General features: G+C 41.6%; 1 protein-coding gene across 1 annotated transcript in view; it reads left to right on the top strand.

The window, feature by feature from the left end:
• Nucleotides 1-15,964, top strand: part of TBXAS1 (thromboxane A synthase 1) — a gene marked incomplete at both ends in the record, with an annotated part of 228,805 nt that overhangs the window by 67,725 nt on the left and 145,116 nt on the right. The window contains one exon of the mRNA XM_084262817.1: nt 9,281-9,333. Coding sequence (XP_084118943.1) covers nt 9,281-9,333 — 53 coding nt within the window. The remainder of the gene's footprint in view (nt 1-9,280; nt 9,334-15,964) is intronic.

The following is a 15,964-nucleotide window of genomic DNA, read 5'->3' as shown; positions in this document are numbered from 1 at the left end:
GATCTTTTGTCCTTAAAAATGATGTTTTCATAATCTGAAGGAATCTGCTGTTGAAGGATCTGAGGAGGGAGGACACTCTTCAGAAGTGAAGAAACTTCTTTGAGAAAGAAAAGTCCCTGCTTCCATTTCTTGGGAAAGAAGTAAATTTTCATTTACCCAAGTGCCAGTTTGTTGCCTCCTAAAACAATGTTGTGTTGTCAGAGTAGTCCCAAATTGTTTGCTTTCCTTAGATTTAGCTAGCATGTCTGTCCTACAAGAAGTTGTTTCCTTTTCTTTAAAATATGCAGTTGCTGCTTTCCTTCCCTTAAGGGAGGCCAGCAAAGAAAACTAATGAAATTCATTCAGCATTAGTAAGATGTGCCGAATGCTTACGCTGATCTGTCTGAGGGACATCAAGTGCATGGTGAAAATACACACTCCGATGGTCTTGCACAATGAATCCCCTCCTATAGAGAGCACTGTAATTCTCTGTTTTCCTGTTGTAATTTGAGGATATAGTAGTATTAAGAAAGGCAACGAAGATGGTTAGCAATCCAGTGGAATTGCATACAAGAAGAGATTGTGTAGGAGAGAATTACACTCAGTTTGGAAAGAAGACAACGTAGAGATTTAGTGAAAATTACATGCTCTAGTAAAAAAAAATCCATAATTTTTCTCTTTTTTTCTAGTTTCTTGACTTATTATAAATATATGTTTATCACAGAATCAGAAATTGCAGCGAGTCTGTAAGACCTCATATGGAGCCTTTCATGAACACACATTGCACAAATTGTATTTCTCTTTGTACATGTCTTCATAATGACACGTTTTGTGGTTTTGATAAAGGTTCCTAGAAGCCTGAATAGGTGTCTTCTGTGACATTTACTATTAAATAAAATAAGGGCCTAGCAGGTTTAAGTGTTATCTAGACAATACTCCTAATAAATATAGTAAGGTTGCAATTATAGCTCTGCAGCAGATATAAACAAGGTCTAAGCTAATGGCAGGCAACTTCCAAATAGATAAAAAGAAATATTGTTTTAGCCAGTGTAATCAGTCTGGAGAATTCATCATTGCAAGAATCAGGGAGTCAAATACAGCAGCTGGAATAATTTGAGGGTCTGGATAATTTTATGACTAATTACATTTGTAGCTATGCATATTATGATAAGAGTAATTGAATCTTAAGCTAACAGTTGGGTAACGAAGAAACCTCCCTCTGTTTAAAGCATTTTAGAGTTAACTGTGTATGTATGGTTGTTTTCCTTTTGCCTTTCTTCAAAGCCTCAGGCTTGTGATGTGTCTGAAAGCTCAGAAATAGATCAAATTTGTTGATATTCCTTTCTCATATACTGTCTGTGTTTCTCTAGAAGAGAAGGAATGGTTTTGTAAGATACCAAGGAGGAGGACTGAGAAACCTGCAACATGTCTCTGGCTCTACCATTGACTTCTTCTGTGGCATTTGGCAAATTGCTTAATCTTGTGTACTTCCAGCTCCTCACCTGTGACAGATGGGCACTTACTGTCCCAGAGATGTTGTGGAAATGAAGTTTGTAAACTGAAATGAGATTGAAAATAGGAAGACAAAAAGAAAGCGAGAATCTCGCTGCGGTATGCCAGATTAATGTCTGAGGCCGTATCTGTGTGGGAATGCTTTGGAAAGCTAAGGTGAATCAACTAGAAGTGTGAATGCAGCGTGCACATGTGAAGGCACAGTAAATCTTTTCCGCTAGAGAAGAGTCTCTCTTACTCTGGAAGAGAGTTACTCTGCAGTGCCTTGAGGGGCTGGCATAGATGGGCAGGGTTATTCATCCCACACTTCACTGTGTTTTTTTCTAAGTATCCACATCTTGCCTCCTGTGCCTCAAAACTCTCCTTGAGGTTCTTGCCCCTGTTATCCTGACTGTAAGGCTGTTCTAAAATCTTACTACTTTGATAGTCAATAACTTTCATCTAATTTCTAGCAACACTTATCCATGGCCAGTTTATACTCATTTGATCTTTTAGTAATGTAGGCCTTTACATTAAATAGATATTTTTCCCTACATGATGATTACTCCCAGTACATTTCTAGACAGCAAGCATGTCTCCTCCCTTTGGTCTGGTAAAATGAACCTTTGGTTTACTAAAATGAAGTCTTCTAATTACTACTTGTAAGACAGGCCTTCTGGTCCCTGAGGATCGTTGTAACCCTTTTCTCCACTCGCTCCATTTTTAATTCATTCCTTTTGAACGTGGCTCATCAGATCTGCATGCAGCATTCCAGGCATATCCATTTGTAGTCTCCATCATACTTGTTTATTGTTATCCTGTGGTTGATGTGTCCATCCAGGTTTTTCCCTTCTCCGTCACTTTCAAGCAATGATCTACTGCTGCAGAAATTCTTGGAGTTAACGTAGTCCCTCTAAGGCCATGGCGCTTTGCTTTCAACTGAAGACTCTCCTCTGTTGCAGTTGTTCAGATTCTTTAGGTCACCCAGTTCTTCTGATATGACACTCTGTCTCCCTGCCAGCTGAGGAAAGAATCTGCCTTTCAACCCAGAACCAGGAATGTGCTTTGCTGAAGTCTGTCTGCTTTTTGTGCCGTAGTCAGTCCTGAAAACACTGAACAAGGTTTGTCCCAGGACTGACCCTTGAGAAATCTATGGGTTTCTACTTCCTTTGCCTCTACTTTTTCTTTCAACTCAGCCCATACTCATTTCCCTACAACTTCCATGTTTGCTGTCTCAGTTTTTAGCCCGATCTCCATCTTTTGGGATGTGATGGCTGTTTGCCTGCTGCCAGACCATATTTATTATTGAAGTCTGTGTATATCTTCCACCGTTCCCTCACCTAGAAAATGTACCATCATCCCAAAGAAAGGTAACACGGGTTGTATTGCATTTCCTGTTCCTCTGACTGTCTTTCCTTTAAGTCTCTGCTGTGAAGCAGGGTGCCGCGTTGTTACCAGTGAGCCAGCAGTGGTACACAAGGGCCTGGCTGCAGCTTCTCTGTCCAGCCACGCCAGTTACATGGGGCTGGTGCCTATGACTCAAATGTTAAAAATATACGGTGGAGTTTGGGAGAGAACATGAGGACTGTGTGTGTTCCACGCGCTGGGAGATCTTGTACACGATTGAGGTCAGGCTCGCAATTCTGTATGCACTCGCTTGGCTTCCCCTCCCTCCCGCCGACTCTTTGGTTACCAGCCTATTAGAATCAGCCATTAACCTGGTTAATGGGGAGAGAGACAGCAAATACCAGAAAGGATGATGTGCTTTTCTTAATTCCCTCTTGGAAACCTGACTGTTTTAAACTGTAAATGTCTCAAGCAAAGGCTGAATAGGGTCCAAAACATGTCTTGCTTTTGCAATGCAGGAACACCCAGGCCAAGGAGAATGAGTTGAGGCTGTTTCTTCCTTAGGACTTCACTGGGAAGTGATCTTTGGGGGTGAAAGCATAGCGCCCTGCCAGAACTGCCCAGGTAGCTTTGAGCTGGCTGCATGCAGGCTTTGGGGTGGTGAATCGGCGTGACTGAATCGCATTGTGCCCAAAAGGTGATATGGTCCATTGAGGTGATACCTTAATGTCACCTGGCTCTTTGGGTGAAATGACTTGATACCAAGAGCCTCTGCCCCCTCTGATCAGGGCTGGCGACAGACAGCAGTGGGAGAAGAGGGGGATGAAAGGAATGGGATAAAGGCGGAGCGAAAGAGAGACCTGCAAGAAGGAAAACAGTCATCTTTCAGGGAGGGACCAGTTTCTCCAAATGCTGGTGACAGCTCAGCTCCTCATGCCAGACAGCAAGGGCTAACACAGCACACAGAAATAAACCTGCCAGCTTAGTTTTTATTGAAGACCTGAGAAAGTAGAAGGAAAAAATTTGTTTGGTATTTAGTTCAGGTAATTTTTTTTTAATTGTGTAATGAGAACACATTGTCCAAATTTTCATATGCAGATTCAATTAGTGTTCAGTTAATTAGCCTTTACAGATGAGGATTAACTTAATTACATAACACTAACCTCTCTTAATAACTATTAAGGGTAGGAAGGCTGCTTTTAATAAATTTGGAAGGGCTATATGTGTTTTTTAAAATCTGAAATGGCACACACGTAAATTAAACCAAATTACACACAGAGGACAACCATTAAGGGTAATGATCAAAGGAAACAAACTATGTACATGGCTCAGAATCAGGCTGGTTAGAAGTTCATGCTGTTTTCATCCTCTTTTTTTTGCTGGCATCCTAGTGTTTTCACTAGGATTATTACTGGAGATGATGTACAGTCTAGGGTCATTCCTTCAAACTGGGCTGCAGTCTGAAACAAGGTTGCTTTAATTAAATGTTAGCTTGTATTAAAAAAAATCCATTTGGGTACTAGGTTATTAGGATTGGGTTTCGTGTTTTTTTCGGGTTGTCTAAGGGAAAAAAGTCACATGAGGCCCATTGAATATTAAAAATCTGGTCCTTAAATGTCGTTTCTTGTCATTATGTACCATAAATAACTGTATAGATTTTCCTGTTGGTATGAGGTGTGTGCTCAAGCAACGATGCTTTGGTTATTAATATCACAGGGAAACAGAACATCATGTCTGACTGTACAGCGTGGTGAGAGTGGAGTGTATATGGGATTGGTGATGAGTTGTGGTGTCTTTGGCTTCTGAGTCACAAATAGGAATTCAGGCTGTCTTGGTGACTGATACCAGGTAATGTGTGATGCTTTTAGAAAGGGGCAACAAAAGAAGCCTTTTTCTATTGACTATTCTTGTGCTGCTAGTGTTTCCCACTTGCAGTGGATTTTGATGGGCACACCATATTACTCTCTAAACAGGCATCTGTAACATTCTGTATGCTACAAAATTCAGGGGACACCCTCATGCATTTTGAAAGGTGCTTTTTTGGAGTCCAAGTTTGGAGCTACTGTCAGGAGCATGCATCTGCCGGATCCCAACTGTATGGCCCCCTTCAAGCCATTTTACCTAGTGACCCTTAGAGACCGTATCTAAGTTCATAAACACTGTCATTTGTTTTCCAGCTGCAGCAAGCTGAAATGCTACGAAGCATCCTCCATGCAGTCTGGGTGACTTTAAGCTTTGAGTTTAAGCTTAAAATCACTTCAGTCGCCATTTGCAGTTACAAAATCTGCAGGTATTGAGCAACCAATAAAAATAGGCATGTTAGACACCCCAAAAATCAAAATGCATGTTACCACTGCCTCTTTCTGAAAACTCTGGCTGAGTGCCTACTCCCATTTTCAGCAAGGAAGGAAGATGACATTGCTGCAGATTTTTCCTTGCTGTGAGGAACTAGCAAGGTGAATATGCAACAAGGAAGAAATTGCTGAGGGATCTGTCTTGCAGTAGCAGAATCTATTGATAAAAAGGAAAGGGGTTATGTGAGCCAATTGAGCCCTCTCTGAAGCCCTTTCATGTGTGTGCTGCTTTCGGATGAAGTCTCAGTGTTCAGTATCTCAAGATAGATGGTTGGCAGCGGCCAGACTTGGCTCTGACTGATGCAGACCCAAATCTTGTTCCCTTCCATAAGGGATGCACCTGTATCCCTGAGAGCAGGATTTGGCCTTGCGAGTGGTTCTGCCCACAGATGCAGCTGATGATGATACACGCTCATAGGAAGGGGAGAATGCAAATTCCCTGTAGGGAGGCAACCGCCAGCCATGTAAACAAAGAAGCCTTCTGGGTGTGCAGCAGTCAGCCCACTTGAGCTGCTGTTTCCATGGTGTACCAGATGCTGTAAAATATGCTTTCTTCAGGGAAAGAAGCTTTTCATACTCCTGCATTATCTTGTTTGATAATGGGCTGTCATCAGGCTGGTACCTCACTGTAGGGGCCACACACAGCAACTCCCCCCGTGCTCCAGCCCTTTTCTGAGTTGTTGATGACAACTCATATTCTGCAACTTCCAGACAAAGAAAAAGCAAAGTGATTATTTTTTTCTGACTTGGAACAGCATTACTGACTACGCTTTGACACTTAATTGTTACGAGTGACTGTTTAAAGTGCTGCAGTTCCTCCTCACGTGCATGGTGTCATCTCACAGTACCACACAGTGTTTTGCTTTTTGTTTTCATTCTGTTTTCCTAAAAAAACAATATGCATATTTCCATTTTTTTCCTGGTTATCCCCTTCTGAAGTCCCACATTGCTTCATTACAGCCTTTGTGTTATGTCTGTTTAAGCCACTAGGTACAAGCCAGCAGGCACCATTTCTGAGTTGGCTTACTCTCCTCATGTTTACTCACTGGGTGCTCTTGAGTCAGAGATTGTCTCTACCTCTGTTTTCTTGTAAAAAACAGTGGCTGCTGGTGGGCAGGTGCTTAGTTATGATGTAGGTATTAAGTACAGTTGCTATGCTAAACCTGGACAAACCTGCAGTAATGAGCCACGGAGCAGACTGACCTCAGCTTGTGCAAATAAGTTACCAAAGGCACTTCAGAGACTTTCTGTGCTTCAAACATGACATGTTTTAAGGGAACCTGTAAACTGGAAACATGGTCAGGGATGATGCTGCAAAGCTGAAGGAGCTACATGGTTATAGCACATCCCTTCACTGTGGACTGAGACCATCACAGGTTCCCTGGCCTTCCTCATGGTTATCAAGGAGAAACAGTAGTGCCTTCATATGACCTCAGCTTGCTCCAGCTGAAAGGCACACCTGGGCTTGTGAGGGATGGACACACACATATTCCCTCTGCCTTGCCCATGCTCCAGTCACTGCAGCCTGGCAGGGCTCTGCCTGTGCTGTTGGCTGGTGTTTCCCAGGCAGCCTGCTCCAGGGCACTCACCATGCCGTACGTACCTGTGGCATGGGACAGGACAGCAGTGGGTCCTGAGGGTGGACAGCAGACGGTGTGTGCAGTGGTGCAGGACATCAGAAAGTGTCCTGGAGTGTAGAGAACACGCACTTCTTTTACTCCTGAGGATGCTTTCTCATAATCTCTCCCAGATGCTTTTCAGCCTTCCCTCCCCTCATCCTGCAGGCTTGTGCATCTCACTTTGGGAAATAAAAACTAAGTGTGGTTAATTTTAAGCCAGAGCAATCATTTAGGTGACCTGGAGGTGGAAAAACAGTTATTGGTTAACTGGCCTGCTTTGCAATGTGTTCTGCCTGACCCCTCTGCTGTAGTGAGCCAGGAGCAGCGCTTCCAAGAAGCTGGCTTTCTGGAAGGCTTTTTCACTGAATCATTTAAAGCTTAGGCTTCTTGTAAACGTTAATATCCTGCTGGCTCACTGGAATGCAGCTGGTGGATACAGCAAGTGCGGTACCTACGCGCGTGCTTGCAATCCAAAGCAGAACGTAGCAGCAAGGTTCAGGCTGTAGTTTGGGATGTCCTCACTGAAGGCTCAGGCTAGGAGGGGAGCGAGCTGGAGGGCAGATCTGGTTCGGCACCATCTCACAAGACTGGAAGTCCCTCTGCCCTGTGCAGCCGATGGCCTTGTGATGCACGCAGTGCGTGGCACCCCGCATTCGCCTTTGCCGGGTGACCTCGTGCAGCACCCTGAGCACCCTGTGCTGCGCGGGTGCCTCGGCGCGTCTGTAAACCCGTCAGCTGCGTTTACACGGGTTGGAGTCGCTCTCATGGTCACAGCAGGCACAGCGTACCCATGCACTGACCCTGCCTGCCGCAGCCCCCCAGGATTTCCCCTTGCAGCAGCAAGGGAAGGCAGTGGGCAGCCTTGGTAATGCTGAAATCATAACAACTGCAGGCTGAAGTCCTGCTACTGCTGAGGTATCGCTGGAGCAAAATGCAGGTCTGAGTGCATGTGTGCCCTTTCCCCTCCCTTGGTGTCTGTGGATAAAAGCCTTTTTGAGTTAGCTCTATGTATTTATGGTATCACAAAGGCTTTGTCTACCTTAGTTTTTGTGTGCTAATGGGTGAGGCTTTTCTGTTTACTGTAGCGGTAGTTTTCAGTGAGAATATATATATTTTTTTTTTTCAAGGAAACATCTAAGCCACCTCTTCCATAATTTTATCTTTAGCATGTTTTCTTACATGCCAACCAGTGCTTCACCTTTCTGTAGCTTGAGGAAAACTTAAAAGTTCATGCCTCAATCTAGACATATATTGTCCTGTAGGTATTGCAAGTCTAGGATTTAAAAAATAAACCAAACAACAAACAAACCCCCAAATCACAACTGCATTAAAAATAGAAAATAATAGAAGGGCTCTATAAGAGGAGGACTCTAGGTGGTGGCAAGTGCTTTGCTAATTTGGTGGTAAGTAGAATAACTACTTTTGATTACCAGATTTTCTTTTGTTTAATGTGGTAAAATGCTCCCAAATCATACACACTTTACATGGTCTTGTTTATTTATATCTGCAGTTAATGTATTTACAATGGTTCATATTGTTCTACCTAATATTCTTCAGTATGTGATAAAAAAATACTAAGGATTCAATACAAGGCATAAATATTCTACTTTGTTAGTGAATTTTCTCTGAAGAATGAAGATAAATCACAGTAGTCTTTCTTGAATTAATATAAATGCAGATTAATGCAGTCAAATGTGTTATTTTTCCATAGACGAGTTACACACACAATGCAATATGATTCTCAAATGTCACGGTTTTGTTAAATCAGATTTTTTTTTTTATATTCACTTTTAGGGATAGGTTTTGCACACCTTCCTTCAGATTAATCAGTTCGAATTCATTTAGGACACTAACAATTTAATATGGTGGCAGGTTTATTTATATAAATGGATAGCAATTTTCATCAATTATGAAAATGAAACACACTAAAAATTCTAAAAGTTTGTTAAAAAAAATCTGCTTACTATGCTGCAGAGTGTCCCAGGTGACTGCTTTGTGCTAAGCTCCAACTTTGCAGCTTTGGGGCTTTATTTTTTTAAATAATATAACTAAAACCAAAACAGGACAACCTTTTCACAGTCCCCGTATCTCTCTTGTGTGTAGTAAGTCGCATACTTATTCTGTTATTAATTTCCCTGTCAGTTTTTCTATTCATACACGTCAGGAAAAAATTGAGTCAGGATCCCAGTCATGAAATTAGTTTAAAAAAACCAACTTGTGAAACAGTAACATAGTTTGGAGTGTAAAACCCTGATGAAAACAGGTTGGATGGCTTTCTGGGTCTTTTTTGGGATTGTGAATTTTTTTCAGTCATCGTTTCTAGAATTTACTCTCACAGATGGGCAACGAGAGAAAGGTGAGGTTAAGAGTTGGTGGTTATGCATGGTTCTCCTCGTTGAGGTTCAAAGCTTTGGTGTGTTAGCAACGCTGTATATTAGAGTTTCTGTTAAGTACTGTTCTAAAATCCTTTGCTATTTTTCTTTTTTCCAGGGATTTTGGGAAAACCACACAAAACTCATAACAGAGTACGGACCTGTTTGTGGGTAAGTTTAATAGTGCCATCACCTTTATGCTTTTCTGGACCTTGCTGTTTGGGTTTGTTCAGTGGGAGAGGAAAAAATGCCAAGATAAGATGTTAATCAAAACGCAGATTGCAGTGTTTTGGTTGGGGGCGGGGAGGGGAGGGCAGGCAGAGGTGGAGGTTGGTTGGTTGGTTATATACAGAAAGTAACCTTGGCTTATTTTAGTTCAGCATTTGGTGTTGGACTTCATTCTTCTCTTTCTAATTTTAATTGTGCACATTAAGTTTTTCCTTTTTCAGAACTGTACAAAGCTACCAGCCTTCAATATTCTCTTTTCATCTGCATATTCTTTATACTTCTGGTGAACAGTGGAAATAATAATTTAACATCTAAAAAAAAGACCTCACCTAGTTTATGGAATAGTAAGAATTTAGTTCAGCGGTTGCTATCTATATATATGCAAAATTCCTGAACTTAAAACACAATGAAGTGCAGATTAGAAATGAGGCATTCCTCTCTCTGTAGCTCAGCTGCACTATTTTAGCAGTTTATTAGGAATAAAGGGGGTTTAAGCGGCATATCCCTTCATACACGCCCTTCCACGTTTCTGTGAATGCCATTTCTGTTCCAAGAACTACGTTCCCCTTGTCATCGTTTGAAGTGGAATTGCAGTTATTTCATGGTGGCTTCTGTTCTCGTGGTCAGTTGGTGTTTCTAGCACGATTACAGTTTCAATATATAAATACCAAGCAATATTCACAAAGTACAGACCATGTAAAAATTTTTCTCCTCCGTTCTGCAAGGGGTTCAAGATGCTTGTGAGAGAGCATATATGGGTATGTGTATGTGTGCTTGTTTGATCATAAATGATATAAATATGCTTTGTATGCTCTTTCAGCAAGAAAGCTGTGCTGGAAAGAAGTCAGACTCGGGCACAGAGAGCATTTGATGCTCCAGTCGCAGCCACCTTGTGGCATTTATACTCAGCCCTAAGGACAGAGTGCTGCAAGAAGTGATGGAAATAATGAATTCCAAGGGTTAGGTACTTGTCTAAGAGGAAATAATACAGTGTCTTGGCTGGCCAGGAATGGAGAAAGGTATTCATTAACATTGTGGCAATTTGTATGTTGTGTAACAAATAGAAAATGACTGAGGCTTATTATCTCTGTGACCTTTGGTGTGATGCCCTTATATGACAATAATGTAAGAACACTGGCATTCATTCCTCAGTGTATTTCCCTCCTTATTAATATCACACCTTTTTTTTTTTTTTTTGAAGCTGAATTTGAGACAAGTTTCTATTTAGTCATCTGCCTGTTCACATGGCCAGGCAAAGGCTATGTCATCAGAGAGAGAGATGTATAATTACAGTGTGTGAGTGGAGACATAGGAAGTTTTGTTTTTATGATGTACTCACAGCTGTTAGGGAACAAAACCTCTGTGAGACTTGCATGGGCTGCAAAGCTGGATGATGGTGGTACTGGTCAGCCAGGACAGTTCTGCCTCCTTGGGATATCCCCTAGGTAGAAGTGAGCAGACTGAGCATAACTCATACATAGCAATTGATTGTGTGCATGAAAAACCCTTTAATTTGTGGGGGATCTAGGAGGCTGGCAGAGAATAAATGGTGCTTTTTTTATCTCTCAGGAAAACAAAGCTGGGCTCTAACATTACTGTGTGTGAGGTAAGCTTTATTTGTAGTTGAAGAAGGATCTTTTAAAACTTGGCTTGCGAGCTGCTGTTCAATAAGTGTGGTATGTGTCTGGGGGTATTTATCACCTTCCTGTCAATTAAAGAAATTCCTTCTCCTTCCTTATATGTCTTTTGTGTGATTATTTCTGTGGTTCTTTGAAACGGGCAATAAATGATAGGTATGTTTATGTGTATGGTCCCAGCAAAGTATTGGATCTGGCAGGTGAAAGAAGATGTGGCATTTTGCTTTTTCCAGATTGAAAACTGCTTTCCAATAAGCATAAAGAGCAATGATCTTTATTTCTACAGTGGTGAAGTGAGTTGAATACAAATCTTTGGAACTGAAGCCTTTTTTTCTTTCTAAGGTCACTTGAATAGTCTGAATGATACCATCACAACTGTTTTCTTTTGTGTGTGAATTGGTTTCCTTGACAACAGGATGTCAAATCAACTTTTCAGCTTTAATCAAGTCAAAACAATATATCCCTTCCATTCCAAAAGGCCTCAAGTCGTAGGGAATTATTTCAAGTAAGGCTTTTGTAGGTCACAGAAGCATTTTTTCTTCGCTTCCGTGTGCAGATCCAAAGGCGAGGTGATGGTATTACTCTTTATAGAGAGAGACAATGGAAATAGTCTTCAGTTGTGAGTGTGTGTGAGGAAAACTGTCTGTTTTCATACAGAGATGGCCCAAGGTGGAGGCCAAGGCAGAAACAAACAGCTCTAGCTTGGTGCAAAGCAGTTTTGGAGCATTTCTGTTCAACAGGGTAATCCAAGCCATGGATGGATGTAACTTTTGAAGAGATCCTGCAACAAAATGGTAGTTTTTGGTTCAGGTAAATAATTCCTTTAACATATGTGTGCTGGTTCTCCTTACCAAAAATACAAATTCTGTCCTGGTTTTGGCCAGGCCCAAGGTAAGCTCCCCAAGCAGCCAGCACAGGTGAGCTGAGTTATCCCAGGCTGTTTTCCACACCACCTGATGTCACTCTCCCATAAGAGAGGCTGGCTGGGGTGGGGTGTTCCTGGCTGCCTCCAGGGAAGTCTCGAGTGGGGCCAGAGTGGTCAGTCCTTGGGTCGTTATTGTCAGGTTTGTAAGGTATTATGTGTTATTGCTGGGTGTGAGTGTAATTTGACACAGGCTGTTGTTCCCCTTTGGTGGTGCTTTTGTCAGCAAACTATCCTTATCACAACCCATGGGGCCTCTGTCTGTTTGTCCTCCAGGACTGAGCGAGCAGAGGAGTGTGGTGCTCAGCCACTGGTTTGGGCTGAACCATCACAGAGTGAAAAATATCTTATTTGAAAAACAGTGTATCAATACAAGCGAAGGCTTGTGTTGAATATTGTCCTTAGTAGTCTTGGTTCCTGTGGAAATCAGTCACTTATGTGACTTCAGTTTTTGTATGAACTTTGATGTTTTGGCACATTATTTTCATCCATACTATATCCAATTCTTCCCTTTCAATTTTTGGTTATGGCTAGTGAGTATAAATAGGTGGTAAGAGCAGACAGAGAAACAAAGAGGAGACATAAAGGTGGAGAGTATGCTCTGTGGAATCAGAAAACCAACTGCCACAACATGAGCAAAGCTGTAAAGACAGTGGGTTAATTTTACTTTATATACACTTTTTGTACGGATTTGACCATTCTACTTTGATTGCATCATTATGACTTCACAGCACTGTAAGTATGTATGGCTGGTTTGGAGTTGGAGAGTAGTGCCAAAGTAAGTAATACATTGTTGGTCCAACAACACATCAAGAACAAAAAATATAATATAACCCTAAGTGGGCAGGTGATTGCCTCTGGGACATAGGATCCTATTCTGCCTTTGACTGTAGCAGTGCATTTGGATGTCATGAAGAGTGTGAGAGTTCATATAATCAACGAGCAAGATCAGAAGATTAAAATTCAGTGCATTTTGTAGGGTGGCCCTCTTAGGTCCTTCTGTGTCTGAAACAGCTTGGAGCAGGGCAGATCCTATTCTTACTCTTCCTTTGCTTGAAATCTTAACTTCAATTTGGTGTGGGAAGCCTGACCAGGTATGTAGCAGAGTAAGTCCTAAGAAGGACAAGAACTGGGAGAGTCAATGAGCTGAAAAATCTGCATGTTCTGATGGGGGCAGGAGTGGGTGAGAATATTTCTTACAAGAGCCAGTTGTAAGCCATTCTAATAAAACCACCAGCAGCATCTACCGAAAATGAACCTCTGCTGGGCTTCCAGCATAAGCATTCCAGGATCAGCACAGTACTATGGAAAGCATGTCAGGGTGCAGGCACAGAAGTGGGTGCATGTATGTGCTGCTGAAGCATCTTGTTAAAACAGAGATGTCCATGGAGCTCCATTTCCATATAAAGAGTATGTATCATGGTTTGCAGTGGCTTACTTCAGCGTGTTTAAAAGTAATACACAGAAAACAAAATAGGAGAGGTGATTTTTCTAAGGTGTCTATGGAATTACTCAATGTCTGACTCATGTGTGGTGGATTTGTTTTTTCTTTTCTTAAAGACTTCTTAATATTCCTTAAATTATTTCCTAGTAAGTCACCATTGGAATCAAGATCAAGCCTGGTCACTTTAATGGTTGGGTGATTTAAAGGATTAGGCTATATCATAGAGCCAGTCGCTAACTTGAAATGTGTCCAGGGGTGACTTCTGATTGTAAGCTACACTGGCAGCTGACAGCTTTTCAGAAGTGTATGCAGCCAGAGTTGGTTCTGTTTTAATGCTTGACTTCTCCTCTCCCAAAAAAATGTTGCTGCAGATGGCACTAGTTAGCATTTCTGCAGTTGAGTCTGCAATCAAATAGCTGTGGACAAGAAATGGGCTTTTCTTCCAGCTGCCCCTGACCTCTGCATCAGAGCTGGGGCATGCTGGTTAGTTGCTGTGGAGGTTTGAGGCTTTGCCTGTTTGTGGACAGGAGAGGGATGTGCATTTCTGGGATTTGGGCATCTGAAACTTCTCTCAAAGCCTTATCCTTCCTTCTGTCTTTCTCAAGCACTTCATGGTGAACCTACAGTGGGTAGGGGCAGGATCTCCTTCTGCCAGGAACAGCTTATGTCTACATCATGCAGTTAATTTACCTGAAGAAACAGCATCTGTATTGCCATTTTAATTTCAGAAACTTTGCATCTTTTAACCTCTCTGTTTCTAGCCTTATTCTGCCTTACATGAAAAGAATAATCCCAGGACAGGTATTCTCATCTTTGTATCTGAAGGCTCATGTAAAGAAATAATTTAGTTTCATGAAACAATCTTACCCTGTTTGATTTCCTCTTTTACACTGGGGTTATAATGGACTTACCACCTCTCCTGTGGTCCTTCCTTTATTTTGATATTTTAAACAATTTACTTTTCATATTTCAGCTAGAGTAAATAATGCCTGGGCAAGGATAGGGGAAAGGGAAGAAAAACAGCCTCCCTATTTCTGATCTATAGCTCTTCATAGTCTGTTTCACATGTAACTTGGTGAAGACTTTTGGCAGCCTCACCTGCCTAGATTTTTGTTTTCTTAAAGAACAACACAGTTTTATGGCCAGAGTCAAGCTTTTTGTAGTCTGTCAAGAATTGTTTTTTCCCTCACTGTGTTTCATTTATGTGTTGTGACAAGGTCCTTTGACTCTATAGGATTGAGCAGCCCCATAATTGCTATTGTGAATTACTCTTTCTCCTTTAAATACCTGCAAACTGTGGATACAGTACAGCAGGACCCTTAAACGTGCTTAACTTTGAGCACATGAGTAATCCCATTAAAGTCAATGGTGTTACTCAACATGCTTCAAGTTAGGCAGAAGTTTATCTACCTTGCTGAATCAGAGCTGTAAAAGAAACAATTGCATTTGTCCCTGAAAAATATTTTAACCGCCGTTGGTACACATAAACACCTGGTTTTATTGTAGCTGAAAGAAGTTAATGGGGAGAAAAATACGTCTTCCCCCTCCCCCCTGCTTTTGACAGCACTTTGCATGTAGACAATTTTATTACTCCTCTGTGTAATGCACTAGCCATTCTTTTTGAAATAGATGAGATTATCTCAAAAATTGACTGAACAATAGGAGAATCTTAATATTCTTGAGTTAAACTTTCTCTCTTTTTTTTTTTAATTAATACTTCCAGAATTGAATAGTAACCTTTTTTTTAATTGTCTTTTTAAAAAAGAAACCCAAACCCAACAATGTTTCTGGCTAAAATGTGATGTCACAGTACAAGGCTGCATCTCCATCTGACTCCCCACACCTAGCCATAATCACCTATTGGTTCTAGTGGTTAAATTGAGCTGCTGGACCAAGTCCTGTGAATTACTTCTGGGTATAGCATCACCAGTTCCTCGCCTTCTTTTTAGAGCTAACTGTTCTTAGAAACATAGCGTTTTATGGGACTGATGGCTAAAGGTCTACCCAAAAGGTGTCATAACACGCTGCTCTGAGAATTGGAGTCGAGTGTTATTGTTACAGTTGTAATGGTTTTTGTGATAATTATGGGGCTTTTTATATCCTGTGCATGGAGATCTGTGGGATGCAGAATAAAGAATTCTTCTTTATGGGAAGAATTTATGGTAAATTAGTGGACTAGTTTAGTTCTGGGGTGTTTCAGTTGTACTTAAGTCTCCGGAACTTCACGAATGAATGCTTAGTGTGGTAGTAATGTTGAAAGCATTCATTAGTGGCCTCTTCTTGGCCATCGACAAAATGTTATGTGTTTGCTATGACCTCCTATGAGAACCATGCAACTTGAGCTTGTCTGGTCTGTGATAGCTGTTGGTTTGTCATTTGTCTCTTGCTGTCCCAGTCAGGTCCAAGGACACTCCCGCTGTAGGTATGCACAGAGACTCAAAGCCCCACCAAAACGTGAAGTCCCAGTGTTCGGCACAGGCAGAGCCATTTGGGTGGGAAAGTTTGATGCAAGTGGTGAACTCTTCTGCATACAAAGCCCTCTGCCTCTTCTCTGAGACTCCAGACATCACT

This window comes from Gallinula chloropus (genome assembly GCF_964237585.1).
Source record: "Gallinula chloropus genome assembly, chromosome: 1".
Lineage (NCBI taxonomy): Eukaryota > Metazoa > Chordata > Aves > Gruiformes > Rallidae > Gallinula > Gallinula chloropus.
Note: the sequence above shows the minus strand (reverse complement) of the source record. Positions and strands in the feature narration are given on the sequence as shown.